This window comes from Macaca nemestrina, chromosome 7 (genome assembly GCF_043159975.1).
Source record: "Macaca nemestrina isolate mMacNem1 chromosome 7, mMacNem.hap1, whole genome shotgun sequence".
Taxonomy (NCBI): domain Eukaryota; kingdom Metazoa; phylum Chordata; class Mammalia; order Primates; family Cercopithecidae; genus Macaca; species Macaca nemestrina.
This window is the reverse complement of record NC_092131.1, coordinates 133,699,602-133,719,977: the sequence shown is the minus strand read 5'-3', so window position 1 is coordinate 133,719,977 and position 20,376 is coordinate 133,699,602. Positions and strand designations below refer to the sequence as shown.

Below are 20,376 nucleotides of genomic sequence, written 5' to 3'. Positions count from 1 at the left end.
TTCTGTTAGTAATGAATAATTGGAAATTGAAATTCACAAAACAAGATTTTACGGTAACATCCAAAAATATGACACACTTAGGGATACATCACACAAACTAGGTGCAAAATTTGTATGCCGAAAACTACAAAGCATCGTTGAGAAAAACTGAAAGAAGACCTGAATAAACAGATATATCTTGCTAAGAGATCGAAAGATTCTATTGTTGTATGTCAGTTCTCCAAATTAATCTGTAGAATTAATCCAGTCTAATCAAGATCCTGGTAGGACCTTAAAAAATATCTTTACAAGAATAAATGGACTAGGATTGGGTCTGTAATGACAAAAGAGAAGGCATAGGGTTTTTTTGTTTGTTTTGTTTTGTTTTTAATAGAAATTGACAAACATTCTGAAATAATTTCAGAAAATTCTCCCACCTCTGGGAGAAAGTGAATGTACAAATCATGTTTTATTTGTTTTATTGTTAGCTAGTAACAATAGCTAGTATTTATTGAGAATAATATTAGGTTATTTGAAAACTTTTTTTGTGGCTCACGCCTGTAATCCCAACACTTTGGGAGGCCAAGGTGGGCACATCACCTGAGGTTGGGAGTTTGAGACCAGCCTGGCCCATATGGCAAAACCCCATCTCTGCTAAATACAAAAATTAACCGAGCCATGGTGGCACACACCTCTAATCCCAGCTACTTGGTAGGCTGAGGCAGGAGAATCACTTGAACCCAGGATGCAGAGCTTGCAGTGAACCAAGTTCTCACCACTGCACTCCAGCCTGGGTGACAGAGTGAGACTGTGTCTCAAAAGAAAAAAAAAAAAACAAAAAAAAACCACCTTTTTTTGTTGTTGAGACAGGATCTCACTCTATCACCCAGGTTGGAGTGCAGTGGCAGCAATTTCAGCTCACTGCAATGTCTGCCTCTCAGGCTCAAGTGTATTTTAAAACTTTTAATGCGTATTAACTCAATCCTTAAAACATTTCTGTGAGGTACTATTATTGTTCCCATTTACCAGATGATGTAACAGGCATAGAGAGGTTAAGTGACTTAGAACTGAGACTTAAATTCTAAGCTAGGCTCTCTAGGTCCTGTGCTCTTAACCACTACTTTATTTCAATTTATTTTCTTATTTCAATTTATTTTCTAAGCGCTAAACACTGAGCTTTGTTTTGTATAAGGCTGATACTGTGATCTATAAGTATTGCTTCATTTAAGTGGAAATTTAAATATGCAAAGTTCAAAGTCAGTTACTATACCCATTGCTTGCTATGTCTATAAAGGGTGCTGGTGGGATGGTTGGTGAAGGCATGCGGAGTGGTTATTAGTCAGGGTTCTCCAGAGAGACTCTAGGAGGGGAAGGAGGAGAGGAGAAAAGGAGAGAGAGAGAGAAAAGAGAGAGAGAGAGTTGAGGGAAGATGTATCAGGGCAATTGGCTGACATGACTGTGAAGGCTGAGAATGCCCACAATAGATAGGCCATCAGCAAGCTGGAGAACCAGCGAAGCCAGTAGTATGACTAATGAAGTCCAAAGGCCACAGATCCAGGAAGCCAATTCTCAGTCTAAGGCCAAAGGCCTAAGAGGGGTGAGGAGAAGGGCTGATATGGTGGTACAAATCCCAGAGTCCCAAGTCCAGAGAACCTGGAATTCTTTCTTTTTAAAGGTGAGGTCTCACTATGTTGCCCAGACTGGTCTCAACTCCTGGCCTCAAGCAGTCCTCCTACCTCAGGCTCCCAAGAGCTAGGATCACAGAATTCCAAAGGCAAGAGAAGAAGGGTGTCCCAGCTCAAGGAAAAAGAGAAAGTGAATTTATTTTCCTTTCCTCTGCCTTTTTGTTCTTTCCGTGCCCTCCAGCTGATTGGATGGTGTCCTCCAAGATTGAGGGCGGATCTTCCTCACTCATCCACAGACTGACACACCAGTCTCCTTTGGAAACACACTCGCAGGCACTTCCAGAAATTATGCCTTGCCAGCTATGTAGGTAGCCCTTCGTTCAGTTAGTTTAGTTGACACCTAAAATTAGCCAACACAGTGAGTAATCACATTAGAATTCTATTTGCATGTTTATTTCGTATGGCGATTATTTGTTGCCTTTAACAAAGATACTACTTTTTAAAATCGTATTTATGAGAAAAGATTGACTAAGATTTGGTGTATAATGACAAAGGCATACTTTTGGTAATTTATATATGGTATGCATTAGCATAGTGTTATAACTATATTTTCCAAACTAAAAACCAGAAGTTGTACGCCTTTTTGTGTGTGTCAGGAGACAGCCTGTGAAGTACATTAAGACTTTGAAAATTTGGAATTTCCAGGGCATGAAATGACTTTTTAGTCTGGCATTAGAATCATATTTGGAGCGTTTAAAAAACTACCAATTGGTGTCCCTCTTTTCATTCTGATTCAGGAAGCTCTCTATAGGTAGGTCTGATGTGCACCTTACTTGAGATCCACTAATTAATGGAAATAGTTGGATAGGATATCCAGGATTTGGACCATCTAAAAAAACCCAGACTAAAATCCAGGGCACTGTGTTTCATAAAGGTAGGATTTCTCATAAATGGTTATCAGAACAACAGACTCTGAAATTGTAACTTACCCAAGTACTTCTCCCTCTCTTCATTTTCTTTTCTATATGGTGTCTATCTGGTCACACTTAGTTGTACCACAGCTCAGAAATTCTGTCGACTATGTATACAGCTACTCCACTTACGGCCCCTTTATACAATATAGACTTTAAAGTTATTATGGGACAGTTTCTAAAATTGTTGGAACATTACATCTATGCATTTCCTGTCCCACCCCTATAATGTTTTTTCTTGTTACTGGTTATTGAAGTTTTCAGAGGTAACAGATAGCTCAGGTTTCCAGATGAGAATTATAAGGAGTCTTTTATATCAGACTGAAAGAGAATGAAAGAACAGCCTTGGAAAAGTAAAATTACTAGTGTCTCCTCCTCCCTTAAGAACCAGAAGAAGTTTGAAGTGAAAAGATTAAAGATTATCTAGTGTGGCTTCCAGTTTTACTATAAGTAAAATTAAGCTGAGAAAGGAGGATTGACTTGCCCAAGAGGGCACAAGTATTTTATAGAGAAATAGATTAAAATTCAAATAATTGTATAGTTAAAAAAAAGAAATAGGACTCTTTTCATAATTTAAAGTTTGAATTAAGCTGTTTTACAGTAAATGTTTTTATTTTCTGAGCTTTCAAAAATGTATAAATGTTATTCTTATTATTAATGTCCTTGAAAATAGAAGAGCCCAAATAATATTAGTCATAGTTTAAAAGAAAGAAAACCTTGATCCAGTATCTTAAGAGTTATAAAAGAAAAAGGGTCTACCATCAGTTGAATATGTCAACATATTAGAGAAATGTCTGTCATATTGCTGCAGGTTTTTGTCCCCTGAGTGAGAAATAGGAAATTTATAGGAAATATAGTCATTCTACAGATAAACAATTGTTTTCCATCCTTTGCTTATAGAATTAAAAGCTATATGGTTGTTTTTATCTGTGCCATTAATTGGGAAATAATTGAGCAGATTTGTTTAAGTTTTTTATTCTTTATAGTAATGTTCCAGTAATGTATCTTTAATAAACTTACTCTGTTTGTTTGCTTTTTTTCTTCTTGAATGAATATCAGTTAAAGAGAAGTTGACTGCAGATCCGGACAGTGAAATAGCTACAACCAGCCTAAGGGTTTCTCTACTGTGTCCAGTAAGTGTTAACTATTACTTGCTTTCCAGAAAGTTTAACATACATTTTCTTTTTTTATTAAGTATTTTTACTATTTGAGAAATTCTGTTTACTTCTAAAATATGTCCACCACTGTTACAGTTTATGAAAAGTGGAAAGACATCTAGGCATTGCATTTGGAATCTAAACAAGTCTTTAAAAATGATCTACTCTTAGTAAGACCTATCTAAATATGGCCTGTGATTAATGACCATCTCTCAGGCTCAATCGTAAAATCTCCAAATAATAAATGTTTATTGTCTCAGTGTATTTATAAAAATTTTACATTTATTTATTTATTTTTATTATTATTTTTTTTTGAGATGGAGTTTCACTCTTGTTGCCCAGACTGGAGTGCAGTGGCGCCATCTCGGCTCACCACAACCTCCACCTCCCGGGTTCAGGCGATTCTTCTGCCTCAGCCTCCCGAGTAGCTGAGATTACAGGCATGTGCCACCACGCCTGGCTAATTTTGTATTTTTAGTAGAGACAGGGTTTCTCCATGTTGGTCAGGCTGGTCTCGAACTCCCAACCTCAGGTGATCCACCCGCCTCGGACTCCCAAAATGCTGGGACTACAGGCGTGAGCCACCATGCCTGGCTAAAAATTTTACTTAAGATAGTACCTTTCTGAGTAAAAATCTAGCCGTGATTACTCACACATCTCATTTAACCGTTTTGCCAACAATGACCACATTATAACAGTTCACCAATTAGAAACTTCTGTTCAGCCTAAATAGCTGAACTTGTTATACATATAAAAAAGCCTTGAGATATTTTAAGCCAGAAAATGAGGTCAGAATCAATAATTTTCATGAAATAAATATATGGTCCCAAGACTTAACCAAATTATTAAACCTGTAAGGGAAAAGGTCTCAAAAACATGTTAAACTGCGGGCCAGTGGCGCAATGGATAACGCGTCTGACTACGGATCAGAAAAACATGTTAAACTAATTTGATGTTAGGCTTATTGGTAGGGATGGTGGTTGAATATGGCCATATGGAAATATGTGAAAAATTAATCATAAATTACCTTGACATTTTGATTACTTTTTGTTCTATAATAATCAAACTAATCATATTTAAATTGGGGAGAAAGAATGAAAGGACACATCTGTTTCCTGCTTTGCCTGATTGTTCAGACAGGCCTGATATTGAAAGCAGTTGATACTGAGATCCTACTAATATCAGATGATGATGAAGTTACTGTATTCTTAAAGAAACAAAGAATTTAAATAGAAATTAAATGTTATTTGTAGTTACAAATATTTTTTGTAATTTATGAAACTTAAAACATAATATGAAAAAATTAGTAGATCATGAATTAGTTTCTGTAAGTTATAGAAAAAAATACAATGAAGTTAATTAAAATCACCAAATTCTATCATTGTGTGTATATCCTTCTATTCCTGTAACGTTTATTTTTATTCCTTTTTATAATAAAGCCAATTTTTTTCTTGCGAAAAATATTTTGACTCCAGGCTTTTTATATTAGTGTTAAAAATTCTTTAAGTAACCAGGTAAATGTTACAACAGCCTAGGTTGTAAAGGAGACTGGTGTGGGGGGGGTGTGTGTGTGTGTGTGTGTGTGTGTATGTGTGTGTTTCATGCTTAGAAAAATGGTTCACACACTGAGGAAGTAGAGGGTGAGAAAAAGACAAAAAATGTTTTTAAAAGAAAAAGGTAAAAAGATGTATACTTATTCTACCCTCTTTCTCCAAAACCCTGATTTATCCATTCCCCCTCCATTGTTCTTTGCCGCCTCATTTTGTTGTAAAACACCAATTCAGAAAATACAATAAGTTTAGAAAAGTACATACACTTCTTTTTCTATTTAAATCACTGGAAAGAGTAGTGTTTTTCTGCAGTCTCACTTAAAAGTGTTTATAGTTGTACTAATATATACATGAGGCTTTATGTTTAACACACATATGAAGCATTTATTCGTATAAATAAGCACTCCAATATAAATCTTAAAAGTTTTATTTGTGGAACTGTGTTTTAATTCTGTAGTTCAGGTGCTCATCTCTATATTATTAGAAACTATTAATCACATTTTGCTCTTTGTACCTTTATTTATTTTTCTTTTTTTGAGACAGGGTTTCACTTTGTCACCCAGGCTGGAGTGCAGTGCTGCCATCTCAGGTCACTGCAGCCTCCACCTCCCAGGTTCAAGCAATGCTCCTGCATCAACCCTCCAAGCAGCTGGGACTACTGGCATGTGCCACCACACCTGGCTAATTTTTGTATTTTTTTGTAGAGACAGGGTCTTCATATGTTGCCCAGGCTGGTCGTGGACTTCTGGCCTCAAGCAATCCTCCTGCCTTGGCCTCCCTTGAGATTACAGGCGTGAGCCACCATGCCCAGCCAGCAGTTCATTTTAAATTGACATCTGCTTTAAAAATTCAGAGTATAAAACAAAACAACTATATGTGTATATTGTGTATATGTGTGTATGTATGTGTAAAATACATAATTATAATACTTTCATGGGTTTCTATTTGGCTAAAGGGATAATCCCTCACAGTTATTCTGAAATAGTAAGATCATACATTTTAGGTATGTTTTTACTCAAAAATAAAATTTAGTAATATCTATATATCAAATTTATAGGATAATAAAGGAGATTTGCTCTCTTTGAAATATGTACATATGATGTCTTACTGTGCATTACAATTGCCCTTATTGTGATGTACAGAGCTCCAAATAAATGAGTTTCTGTTGTTTCTGTGCCATTTAGCTAAAGGCAACAAAAATAATTAAAAATGTTTTTACTCTTTGGGAATTTTATGGTTCTGATTTATTAAAAATAGAGGTGGAGGAATCTTTGAAAAACTGCTTTGTAAACCCAAATACAAATGACTTGGAATTGATAGAAGAAGATAAACTCTGGAAATGTATTTATGAAATATTATTGTGAAAAAAACTTGTGAAATTATTCTTTTTCTTTTTCTTTTTTTTTTTTTTTTCAGAGACAGAGTTTTGCTCTGTCACTCAGGCTGGAGTACAGTGACCAGATCTTGGCTCACTGCAACCTCCACCTCCCAGGTTCAAGTGATTCCCCTGCCTCAGCTTCCCAAGTAGCTGGAGCTACAGGTGAGCGCCACCACGCCCAGCTAATTTTTTGTATTTTTAGTAGAGATGGAGTTTCACCATGTTGGCCAGGCTGGTCTCAAACTCCTGACCTCAGGTGATCCACCTGCCTTAGCTTCCCAAAGTGCTGGGATTACAGGTGTGAGCCACCACTCCCAGCCCTTTTAAAATTTTTTTATTTTTTGAGACAGAGTCTTGTTCTGTTGCCTAGGCTGGAGTGCAGTGGTGTGATCTCAGCTCACTGCAACCTCCACCTCCCGGGTTCAAGCAATTCTCCTGCCTCAACCTCCTGAGTAACCGGTATTACAGGCGCCTGCCACCACGCCCGGCTAATTTTTTATTTTTAGTAGAGATGGGGTTTCACCATGTTGGCCAGGCTAGTCTCAAACTCCTAACCTCAAGTGATCCGCCTGCCTTAGCCTCCCAAAGTGCCGGGATTACAGGTGTGAGCCACTGTGCCCAGCCGAAATTGTTTTTAATGTCACACTTTTTCCTTTTGCAAAGAGAAAGCACGTTTTATTGACATTTTTAGGGCTTTTTAAAAATATAAGTTGGTTAAAACTTGTATCTAGAATGTTTTCTCTTGCAGCATCATCAGTTACTAATATAGATAGCACTATTATTGTAAAGTTAGTGGCATTAGAAAACACATTTGGGAGTTAAAGTGTTTATATGCAAATAATTCAAACATAATTTATGTCCTATAAAGGGAAAGGAAGAATTTGTAATCACAAGATGAAGACGTTCAAAGTTCAGCTTCTCTCCTTATACCAAGTTAGAGAAAATCGATATCTGTTTTTCAGATAATTATTTAGAATTTAGTGATTTTTTAAAAAATCACGAATATAAGAATCATCACATAATAGTTATTTTATTATTCTAAGGCATTTATGTGACAGCTAATGATGCATTTGAAAATGAGCTTTTGCTTTTATGTACCCTTTTATGTCTTTCTTGCACCATTTCTGTGTCAGCATTCCTTAAAAACTCTGTAGGTCACCTTGTCAGTATAGCTGAAGATAAAGGCTTGAGAGTTGCTCTCTTGCCTACAAGATATGAACTGACAGCTGGAGATCATGAGGTAAAGGTATGTGAGATGAAGGCCTTTGGAAAACAGCTGCTTTTCAGAGTATAAATTTCTTTTTTTTTTTTTTGAGACGGAGTCTCGCCCTGTTGCCCAGGTAGGAGTGCAGTGGTGCGATCTGGGCTCACTGCAAGCTCCGCCTCCTGGGTTCATGCCATTCTCCTGCTTCAGCCTCCCAGTGGCTGGGATTACAGGCACTCGCCACCACGCCCAGCTAATTTTTTGTATTTTTAGTAGAGACGGGGTTTCACCGTGTTAGCCAGGATGGTCTCGATCTCCTGACCTTGTAATCCACCCACCTCGGCCTCCCAAAGTGCTGGAATTACAGGCGTGAGCCACCGTGCCCGGCCCAGAGTATAAATTTCATTGCCTATGGCTTGGATTCTGAAATAATCTTTATTTCTTACCATCTTATCCGTTTTCATAAACAATCAGAAGTAGTCTGGTAGTTCTACAGTTCATAAACCTTGTGTACTATTACTGTATTTGTCTAGAATTTTTAGTCTGTGGTTTTTCTACTTAGTATTAAGGCAATAGCAAAAGTACCTTATAAAATAGGAATTTGTATTTCATAGATAAGTTAAGGTCTGACATAAGATATAAAAATGTAACTTGGCACCACCAACCAGATTGCTATTTGGAAAATGTTTCTGAACTAATGCCACATGGTATCTTGCCTAATGGTAATTTTTCCGTTATAACTACTTTGTTCTTTTTGGCCTTTTTATCAGGTGCTTATGTAAATCAAATCATAAAAAATTTGTGGGACGGGTGGCTCACGCCTTTAATGCCAGCACTTTGGGAGGCCAGGGTGTGCAGAGCACTTGAGGCCAGGAGTTTGAGACCAGTGTGGCCAACATGGCGAAACCCCGTCTCTACTCAAAATGCAAAAATTAGCGAGGCATGGTGGCACCTGCCTGTAATCCCAGCTGCTTGGGAGGCTGAGGCAGGAGAATTGCTTGGGAGACTCTTGCTCAAAAAATAAAAAAATTAAAATTGAGTAGAAGTGCAGTAAGGGAGTCTGGTGAAGCTGTTTAATACTTTGTGAGCCCACAATAAAAGAATTACTAAGCTGAGGTTTGGGTGGGTTTCCTAGTGTACAAAGTGATTTAAAGCAAATATGTTAATACTATTTTTATTTATTGAAAACTTACTATGTGTCACGTACTGTGCAGTAAACGTAATTGAATCCCCACAATCATTTTGTGTAGCTCCCATTTTTATCCCCATTTTATAAAACTGAGCCTCTGAGTGATTAAATAAAATAACATTCAGGATTCACACAGTAGGTACGTAGTGGGGCCAGGATTCATTCTAACACCAGAATTCATACTCAGGCTGCACTATAAATTACTGAGTACGACCTGCATGCCTTCCATGAGTGGTGCCTCCTGGAATTGCCCATCATGCACAACTGAAGCTTTATCAGTGCACAGGACTGTCTTACTGCTGTATATTTCCAAGTATGGGGACAAGGAAATTAGTCCAACCTGTTTCTGGTAGGAGGAGACACACGTATAAATAAGTAACATACAGTTGTGCATGCCTTAATGATGGGGACACCTTTTGAGAAATGCATTATTAGGGGATTTTGTTGTTATTCAACAAAAGCATCATAAGTGGTGGTGTTCAACAAAAGCATCATAGGTGTGCTTACACAAACCTAGATGGTATAGCTTACTACGTACCTTGGGACTATTGCTCCTAGGCTGCAAAACTGTACAGCATGTTACAAAACTGAATACTGTAGGCAGTTGTAACACAATGCTAAGTATCTGTGTACCTAAACATAGAAAAGGTACAGTAAAAAGTATAAAAGATGAAAACTGGTACACCTGTATGGGGCACTTACTATGAATGGAGCTTACAGGACTGGAAGTTGCTCCAAATAAGTCAGTGAGTGGTGAGCAAATGTGAAGGTTTAGGACATCACTTACATCACTGTAGACTTTATAAACACTGTACACTGCAGCTACAATAAATTTAAAATATTTTTCTTTCTTCAATAATAAACCTTAGCTTACTGTAACTTTGATTTTTGTTTTTTGTTTTTGAGACAGAGTCTCCCTGTGTCACCCAGGCTGGAGTGCAGTAGTGTGATCTCAGCTCACAGCAACCTCTGCCTCCCAGGCTCAAGTGATTCTCCTGCCTCAGCCTCCCAAGTAACTGGGATCCCAGATGTATGCCACCATGCCTGGCTTATTTTTGTATTTTTAGTAGAGACAGAGTTGCACCACGTCAGCCAGGCTGGTCTCAAACTCCTGATCTCAGGTGATCCTGCCTCCTCGGCCTCCCAAAGTGCTGGGGTTACTGGCGTGAGCCACTGCTCCCGGCCACTGTAACTTTTTTATTTTATAAGCTTTTTAATTTTTTAACTTTTGACTCTTGTATTAACACTTAGCTTAAAACACAAGCACGTTGTACAACTGTACAAAAATATTTTCTTTCTTTATATCCTTATTCTATAAGCTTTTTCTATTTTTAACATTTTTTTACTTTTGTTTTCTACTTTTTAAACTTTTTTGTTAAAAACTAAGACACACATTAGCCTAGGCCTACACAGAGTCAGGATCATCAGTATCACTTCCTTCCACCTCCACGTCTTGTCCCCCTGGAAGGTCTTCAGTGGCAGTAACAGACATGGAGCTGTTCTCTCCTACCCGCCTGAGGCTGTTTTACAGTTAACTTTTAAAATATATGTAAGTAAAGGGAGTACACTCCAAAATAATGATAAAAAGTATAGTAAATCAGAAACCAGTAACATGGTTGTCTGTTATCAGGTATTATGTACTGTACATAATTTGAAGACCTCCATCATATATGTGGTTCACTGTTGACCAAAATGTTATGTGGTGCTTGATTGTAATCATATGCAGGAGTATAGAGGTGGGAGTACACAGAAGGGAGTTAACCAGTTTTTACTCTAGGTCTCTCCAGGTTATACTTCTGATACTATAAACTGGCATTGCTCTATTCTCAGTAAGTTTATAACATGTTCAGGGTTCTATTTTTATTCATCATGGCTACATCTGGTTGAAGTAAGGAGGAAACAGTGTTACCTTAGAGAAAGTAAAAGGGACCCAGAAAGGTTAAATGCCTTTCTTAGAGACACAGTAAATCATTGGTATCAAAGCAATTATTTTGGGCACCAAATGACAGTTAATTTCCTGGTAGACTAGGAAATTGCACATTTCCCTGAAATTGATCTAAGCCAAGAATCTTTTCCTCATTTAACTCATATTCTTTTCAAGCCTTTATATTTTTCTTTTATATATATACATATATATAAAAAATACTTTAAGTTCTAGGGCACATGTGCACAATGTGCAGGTTTGTTACATAGGTATATATGTGCCATGTTGGTTTGCTGCACCCATTAACTAATTCGTCATTTACATTAGGTATTTCTCCTAATGCTATCCCGCCCCCCTGCCCGTCACTCCACGACAGGCCCTGGTGTGTGATGTTCCCCTTCCTATGTCCAAGTGTTCTCATTGTTCAGTTCCCACCTATGAGTGAGAACCTGCGGTGTTTGGTTTTCTGTCCTTGTGATAATTTGCTCAGAATGATGGTTTCCAGCTTCATCCATGTCCCTGCAAAGGATATGAACTCATCTTTTTTTATGACTGCATAGTATTCCATGGTGTATATGTGCCACATTTTCTTAATCCAGTCTATCATTGATGGGCATTTGGGTTGGTTTCAAGTCTTTGCTATTGTGAATAGTGTCGTAATAAACATATGTGTGCAATGTGTCTTTATAAGTAACGTGATTTATAATCCTTTGGGTATATACCCCGTAATGGGATGGCTGGGTCAAATGGTATTTCTAGTTCCAGATCCTTGAGGAATCGCCACACTGTCTTCCACAATGGTTGAACTAGTTTACACTCCCACCAACGGTGTAAAAGCATTCCTATTTCTCCACATCCTCTCCAGCACAAGCCTTTGTATTTTTCAAGTTCACAAATCTTTTCCTGGTACTTGGCAAATAATGTGGTTATTGAAAGTAGATAACTTATCTACTATGTGGCCATTGTGCGATCTGGGGACTCTACAGTGGTACAAGCTGGCTTCTGGGGAATGAGAGAGTGATATGGTAGCTCCCTATGCAGGTTTCTGGGCGGCTTCTCTGCCTTGGGCTAAAGCTAGCAGCTCAGGGACCAGATGAAGCAGATTTCCTCTTCCTGAATAGACTCACCACATGTCAGCTGAAGCAATATTTGCAGGGCAACAAGTCTCCTAACATGCTGGAGATGCTAGAGGTCCAGGGCTGTAGGCTGAATTGCTCATGATGGTTCCCAGTGAGGAAGCAATGCAGAGTGTGTGCACCTGCCTTCCTCCTCAGAGCTGCCACTTGGCAATTATGCCAAGCATCATGGGGAATGATCACTATTGATTCAGTTTTGTCCTGTGAACTGCTCTTATTCATAGGTAAGACTGATAGCAAATATCAGTGGATTTCTGTATTGTGCAGTATTTAATAAGACATTCTCTATTTTCCCTAATCCCTAGTTAGGTGGTTCTTAAATTTTTTTTTTTTTTGGATCAAGGACTGCTTTAAGAATTTGAGAAAAGCTGGGCACAGTAGTGTGTGCCTGTATTGCCAGATACTCTGGAGGCTGAGGCAGGAGGATTGCTTGTGCCCAGGAGTTTGAGGCTGTAGAGTGCTACGATTGTGCCTGTGAATAGAGTTGGCACTTCAGCCTGGGCAACATAGCAAGACCCCATCTCTATTTTAAAAAAACTGGTGAAAGCACTCTCTCCAGAAAAATGCACACACGAAATTTTGAGTGTAATTCAAGGGGTTATGACCCTCTCCACCAAAAGCTGATCTGTGAGCTGTGGATTTTAGTAAATAACCCTTGTAGACTTTCCATAGTCATTTTGTTTGATAGCCAAATAAATGCTGTAATTTTTAAACCTATGGATATTTCACAGGAAATGTATTTAATGTTCTCCTACATTGATGAAAAGTAAACACAGTATGCTTTAAATCAGCATGCCTACCTGTTGTGTTCTAGGAAATTTTTGTCAAAGCTTAAATGTTGAATAGCAATTACCTAATATTTATTTTTTCTCCCTTTTTAAAGCTTGGTAAAATGCGGCTGACAATTCCGTGTCGGGCCCTTACATGTTCTCATCTACAGTGTTTTGACGCAACTCTTTACATTCAGATGAATGAGAAAAAACCAACCTGGGTTTGTCCTGTCTGTGATAAGAAGGCTCCATATGAACACCTTATTATTGATGGGTATGTTACTTTAAGTGTTTTTGGTACCTTGAAATGACCATATATTATCTGGGTTTGTTACACATCAGATTTGGGATGAAAATTCTAAGTTATGTATTTGTAGGATTTTTGTGAATCTGCAAACCAATATTTTCAAAGTAATTTATTTCAAATTAGTGTTATGAATATTTTATCTTTTTAACTCCATGTTCCCTTGTTTTGAAAATACGTGTGTTACTGTCAGTGCCTCCTGGCATTTGTCGTTTAAAGCACTAGTGGTTTTAAGCAGGGTGTGCTTATACCTTTTCTTTTTCCTGTCATTAGTCCATCCATCCCTAGATGTGCAGACCATATTGGAAAAAGAATGTATGGGGAAATTTGGGTTAACTCAGGTTCATCCAAAATTGGGCTTTTCAATAGAAGTTAACCTGTTTGTGGAGATTAGATCCAGCTTCATTCATGGTCTTCTTTTTCTTTTTTGTCTTGTCCACCTATGGCATCACAATAACCAATTGCTTTTAACACCCCTTTGTTTTATCTGTCCTACCAGACATCTTGGAATGTTCCTCTAAATGTTCTCCTCTTCTGCAGCCTCCTTTTTTCCCCCTCTTTTGCCACTAAACAAAAACTATTGTGAAAAGGAGGAATCTACTTGATTTTGCGGGGGGTGGGGGGGCAAAGACAGAGTCTTGCCATTTTGCCCAGGCTGATCTTGAATCCTGGGCTCAAGTGATCCTCCTGCCTTGGCCTCCCAAAGTGCTGAGATTACAGGCGTGTGAGCCACCGCACCCAGCCTGTACTTAATATTTCCTGTACTTTCTAGCAAAAGACTTAAGGCAACTTACCTATAGTATTTAAGAAAACATAGGAGCATAAAGGTGGTAATATCAGAAATTGAGTATATTTAGCAATACAAGTATAACCTGGAGCTTGAAGGATGTCAGACCAGTCATGGGGAAAAAAAAAAGAAAAACATGTAACTTAAATGTTTTATGTTTAATTTTTCAGAAATGATGGTGACCACTTAGTAGTAAATCAGAATTAAATAGTAATATTTTCCAACTTTATATGTAACATAGCTTTAGGTTCTCCCATTTCTTGTTATAAAAGCCATGTACACACATACTGTTTTAAAGAAAAATTGCAAAACACAGGAAAATAAAAAGCTTTTTCGGGTGTATAATTTTCCAATTTTCGTCTTTCCATAGTTGTGATTGTACACTGTTAATAATTTTTATCCTTTGGTTTCATTTAACATTGTAACCTAAGAATTTGGCCATAGTTAATTTTATGCATTCTTTATACATGTTTTTAAATGTCTGTTACAATATTTTATTAAAGAGATTTAACCTTTGATTACATGTTTGTGTATGTATTGCTTCAGTTTATCAAATAAGACATGCTTATTGTAGGCAATTTAGAATATGCAAAAATGTATAAAGAAGAAGAATAAATACCCATGAAGGTACCACCCAGAGGTAACTACTATCTATATACTACTCACACATAATTTTATTTTTGAAATTAAGCTTTCTTTTGTTGACCTTTTCTCACTTTTTGTCAACATTTTCCCATATGATTAAAAATCTTTGAAAATGTCATTTTTCGTGGTCACATATTTTCTTACATAAATGTGACATAAATTAGGCAGCTATATTCCTATTTAACACTAGATTTTAAGAATAAATATAACTTGAGTTGTTCAACTTTTATTTTCATTTAAAATATGATATTTTAAGGATGAATTGTTTTCTTATAGCTTGTTTATGGAAATCCTAAAGTACTGTACAGACTGTGATGAAATACAATTTAAGGAGGATGGCACTTGGGCACCGATGAGATCGAAAAAGGAAGTACAAGAAGTTTCTGCCTCTTACAATGGAGTCGATGGTGAGTAGTTCTTCACAAGGAAGGGGCAGTCTCCCTACTGCTGTAAGTCTGGTTTTCAATATTAAAATCCATATATTTTTAAAAAACACTGAGCAGTTTGTGGATAGCTTAATGATTCCTATTAACTTATTGATAGAAATCCTTTTAAATTCACTTTTTTGCCAGCTTTAGAAAATTTTCTGATATAAGATTTCAAAGTAATGTAATATAATTAGTCATTTGTAAAGTCATACTTTTGAAACTGTACCCTTTTTAAATTTTTAACAGATTTGGTACAGAGTAGTAAAGGTTCAGTTTTCATTTATTTATTTTTTCCTGGCTTTTAGTATGTTTTTGCTGGAAAGAGACTATGAGTTTTGAAAATGCTATCATCATATTTCTGAAGTATGTCAGATACTATGCAGACAAAAATTAATATACAGTCTGTGCTTTCAAATTACTTTTCTTCTGAAGTGGACATAAGACACATTTTGATTGTTTGCTCTAATTCAGTAATTTATTATTATTTTGAAAAATAATTTACTATTATTAAATAATAGTTTTAAACTTAGTAGAACAGAGCCACTGTTGGTTTTCTACTCTCTGGCTCCCAACAATATTGAGAATCTAAACTGTAACTGATAAACTGTAGGGACACTGAGAAAAGAGAGATGTCATAACTCTTCCCTTGCCTTGTATTTTAATCATTCCCATATAGGATGCTTGAGCTCCACATTGGAGCATCAAGTAGCTTCTCACCACCAGTCCTCAAATAAAAACAAGAAAGTAGAAGTGATTGACCTAACCATAGACAGTTCATCTGATGAAGAGGAAGAAGAGCCATCTGCCAAGAGGACCTGTCCTTCCCTTTCTCCCACATCACCACTAAATAATAAAGGGTAAGTGCTGAGACATTAAAAAAAAGTAATCATGAAAATTAACTTGGTAAATAGGGATTAAAGACTTGCCAAATAAAATGATTCTTGATTGTGAAACTTAACTTAGCAATCAAAGAATAGTTTGAATTTTTCCCAGGTTTGTAATACTCTGGAGGGATTCGGGTAGTGCACTAAAAGGTTACTTGGATATAGTATTCTTTATTATCAAAAGATGATTCTAGTACTGTGGTTCTCAAACTGGTGTACATACATCAGAATTACCTGAGAGCTTATTAAAATGCACACATTGCTCCCCTGCGTCTGAGTCAGGAGGAGAGACTAAGAAAATTTGTCTTTCTAGGCCAGGCATGGTATCTCACGCCTGTAATCCTAGGACTTTGGGAGGCTGAGGCAGGTGGATTATCCGAGCTCAGGAGTTTGAGACCAGCCTGGGCAACGTGGTGAAACCTCGTCTCTACTAAAATACAAAAATTAGCAAAGCGTGGTGGCGTGTGCCTGTAATCTCAGCTACTCTGGAGGCTGAGGCCGGAGAATTGCTTGAACCCAGGAGGTGGAGGTTGCAGTGAGCCAAGATCTTACCATTGCACTCCAGCCTGGGCAACAGAGTGAGACTGTCTCAAAAAAAAGAAAAAAAGAAAATTTGTATTTCTAGTAAGTTCCCAGGTGATCCTGCTCCTGCTCGCAGGATGTAGAACATTTGTTCAAACTGGAATGTATGCTCTAAAATTCACCCCAAGTTGAATGTTTCAGGTGGAAAGCAGAGGAAGACCGATGATTTAAATCTGCCTCAGAATGTGAATGAGTCTGGCAGTGAATGACTTCTGTTGCAGTACACATTTCCCACTTTGCAGACTTTTCTCCCATATTTTCCGTTAGTCTTATATCAATAACAGTGTACCTAGGTTATGCTTCAGTTCATGAAACATTGTTATCTACTTTGTATAAAACACCCTCAGCTAAGCATGGATGATAATAAAATGAGTAAGTACAGCCTTAACCTTAAAGAGCTTAGCACTTTCTCGGGGGTGGTAAAACAAGTAGCAGACTCCAACTGTACTCCCAAAACAGGCTGTTAGTCCTGTGGACACATCAGGGATTCTGAGCAAGATTTCTAATTGTGCTAAAGCACAATTGTGGCACACTAATTGTAAATCTAGAAATAGATGTGTCGCTTTTTAGGTATAAAGCAGGAGAACCACATGGCCTGTTGTAACTGAATAGAAGCTAACCAGAAACCCTTCCAGCAAGCAGTAGGGACTAAAGAAAGAATGTAAGAGAGAGAAGGAAAGTCCGTAGATGGCATTATTACAACACCAGATCAAGAGCAGGCATTTCTGTGCCTGGAGTCAAATCATTTTCAGGTTTGACAATGTATAATGAGATTAAAGATTTCAATGAGTTTGAGACCAGCCTGGGCAACATGGTAAAACCCTGTCTGTACCAAAAAAATTAGCTAGGTGTGGTCCTCTGTGCCTGTTGTCCCAACTACTCGGAGGGCTGAGGTGGGAGGATCACTTGAAGCTGGGAGGTGGAAGTTGCAGTGAGCTAAGATCATGCCCTGCACTCCCAACCTGGGTGACAAAATGAGACCCTATCTCAAAAAAAATAAGATTTCAATCAAACATATTTCACACATTGGTATTTTCATTCTAGAGTAGTCTGTCTTGGCATAGGGAGAGAAACAAAGACATTAAAAACAGTATCATCATTCTAAACAAAGTAAATAATTTAAACACAAATCCTACTCTTATGAACATGACCTCTGATAAAAGCCTACCTTGATGGCTGTAACCCAGCGAGCCTGACCTTGTTATTACACTAATGTATTTTGTGTCTGAGTAGGAGAAAAGGAAAAGTCAGATTACCTAAAGTTGGAACAAGTATCTATAGAATTTCAATTCCAAGATATTTTATAAATGTCAAACCATAGTATGACCAAATACACATTGTCATGTGATTTTTTTAGGTGCCATAATCACAATGTTAAAAGATACTTCATAAACCTCTGGATGTATAAATACTTTTGGGCTAAATGCATCGTCATATATATATTAGTTCTATTCTTTAGACTATTAATAGTAGTCATATGTATTTATGTAAACTATTCAATAGTATTAGTGACTATGTATTTTTTCTTTAAAGAAGACATTTGAGTGTTTAGGAATCTAGTATTTCTTCTTTGGATATTTACTTTGCTCTTTCTCCAAAGACATTTGGAGAGAATTAAATAGTGTTTATTATGTTTGGAAAATAACATTAGATGCATTAACTACTTCCTGAATTTCCCAGTGACTAATTGAACCCAGATATAGTATTTGCAAATGCCAGACATTTCTCTATTTGCAGATAAAAACAAGAAATTTGAAAGTTTACATCCTTAGAAGGAGAATAATACCGTAGTCAACACTAGTAGCTATTTTATAATAATGACTAATTGGTAACTGGAAACCTCAGTCCAGCATATTCTGTTTGTTATTGTGCAGTATAAAGGTTGAAATGCATTTCAAAACATTATTACAAATTGAAAGAAAAGCATGCAGCCAGGAATTACAGGCAAAAACTAAATGTAAAACATTTTGTTGTCTTTAGCCACTGAATGCTTAATGTTCATCCAGAAATTGTCTGTGCTGTTTGAGATGTTTTCAAAGACTAGCATTTTAAATCCTCTCGTAATCTCTTAGACATTGTGAGAGAACTCAGCTAATGGTAAATGGTACTTTTTCTAGATATAAGAGGTTTAACCAAGTTTCCATTAGATGAAACATTTTTATGAGGCAGACGAGAGTGTGTTTTATGCTTCATATCCCATTCATTAAAATGTGGTAGATGGTCATAACTGGAACTCTATTCCTAGAAATCCAACCTTGGCATCTTTTGAAATGTTCTTTTTTTGAGACAGAGTGTCACTCTTGTTGCCCAGGCTGGAGTGCAATGGCGCCATCTCGGCTCACCGCAACCTCCACCTCCTGGGTTCGAGTGATTCTCCTGCCGCAGCCTCCTGAGTAGCTGGGATTACAGGCATGGGCCACCATGCCCAGCTAATTTTTTGTATTTTTTAGTAGAGATGGGGTTTCTCCCTGTTGGTGAGGCTGGTCTCAAACTCCCAACTTCAGGTGATCCACCTGCCTCGGCCTCCCAAAGTGCTGGGATTACAGGCATGAGCCACCGTGCCCGGCCCTCTTTTGAAATATTCTATATCACTGAAATTGTATCCCCATGCCCCAGGTACTTTACATGAAGCATTAAAAGCAAAAGACAGCCGCTTTATTGCTTCCTTTCTCTTTATTTTCTATAACACATATACCTTCAGCCTCTTGTAGTGGTGGGGTAACGTATAACCCTTATGTTTCCTTCCAAGAGGGCTACTATAATTCTTTTTCTTTTCGAAATTAGTTTTGTTTTTGTTTTTGTTTTTGTTTTGTTTTGAGACAGGCTCTTGCTCTGTCACCCAGGCTTGAGTGCAGTGGTGCAATCACGGCACATGCAGCCTCGACCTCCCGGGCTCAAGCAATCCTCTCACCTGTCTCCCAAGTAGCTGGGACTACAGATACATGCCACCAGGCCTAGCTAAGTTTTTTAAGTTTTCGTAGAGACAGGGTCTCCCTATGTTGCCCAGTCTGGGCAACCTCTGGGCTGAAACTATCCTTCTGCCTCTGCATCCCAAAAGTATGGGGATTACAGGAATGAGCCGCCATGCCTGGCCCTAAAATTAGTTAAATTATTATTTTTTCCTTCTCCTTTTTGCCTTTCCCTTAATTTTTAATAAATTAAAAAAAAAAAAAAAGCTACTCAGTTATTTAAACTTTTCACTGTTTTTTAAAGTCCTAATTCTTGTTTTATGTTTTCTTTTTCCAGTTATAGTATTCTCCCTTTAAAAACTCTCCACCACCTATTCATTTTGGAGTATTTCTTTTTTTTTTTTTTTTTGAGACGGAATCTCGCTCTGTTGCCCAGGCTGGAGTGCAATGGCGCCATCTCGACTCACTGCAACCTCCACCTCCCGGATTCAAGTGATTCTCCTGCCTCAGCCTCCCAAGTAGCTGGGACTACAGGCGTGCACTACCATGCCTGGCTAATTTTTTTATTTTTGGTAGACATGAGGTTTCACCATGCTGGCCAGGCTGGTCTCGAACTCCTGACCTTGTGATCCACCCGCCTCAGCCTCCCAAAGTGCTGGGATTACAGGCGTGAGCTACTGCACCCGGCTTCATTTTGGAGTATTTCTTCTTGTTTCACTCATTAGATTCAGCAGGGCTTTTATGCAAACAACATGCTGATAACTCTACTGGGCATTGGGTATACTAAACAATACCCAGTTTTTGTTCTCCTGAAGACTACAATCCAACTCCAAACCACTCAGATTGCTTCATTCCCTCTTATTATATGTATTTTCTTTGCTAGGGCATACGTATACTTCTTACTAGCCAATACTTCAGTGTTGTTTTAAAAGGGTTTCCGAATTTCATTTGATG

The 20,376-nt window shown here is 37.7% G+C and overlaps 1 protein-coding gene across 2 annotated transcripts in view; it reads left to right on the top strand.

The window, feature by feature from the left end:
- Positions 1–20,376, top strand: part of LOC105488018 (protein inhibitor of activated STAT 1) — a 141,671-nt gene that overhangs the window by 110,129 nt on the left and 11,166 nt on the right. For both annotated transcript variants that reach the window (XM_011751672.2, XM_071101144.1), the window contains exons 8-11: positions 3,635–3,708; positions 12,997–13,157; positions 14,896–15,026; positions 15,724–15,904. In XM_011751672.2, the coding sequence (XP_011749974.1) occupies positions 3,635–3,708; positions 12,997–13,157; positions 14,896–15,026; positions 15,724–15,904 (547 nt within the window). The remainder of the gene's footprint in view (positions 1–3,634; positions 3,709–12,996; positions 13,158–14,895; positions 15,027–15,723; positions 15,905–20,376) is intronic.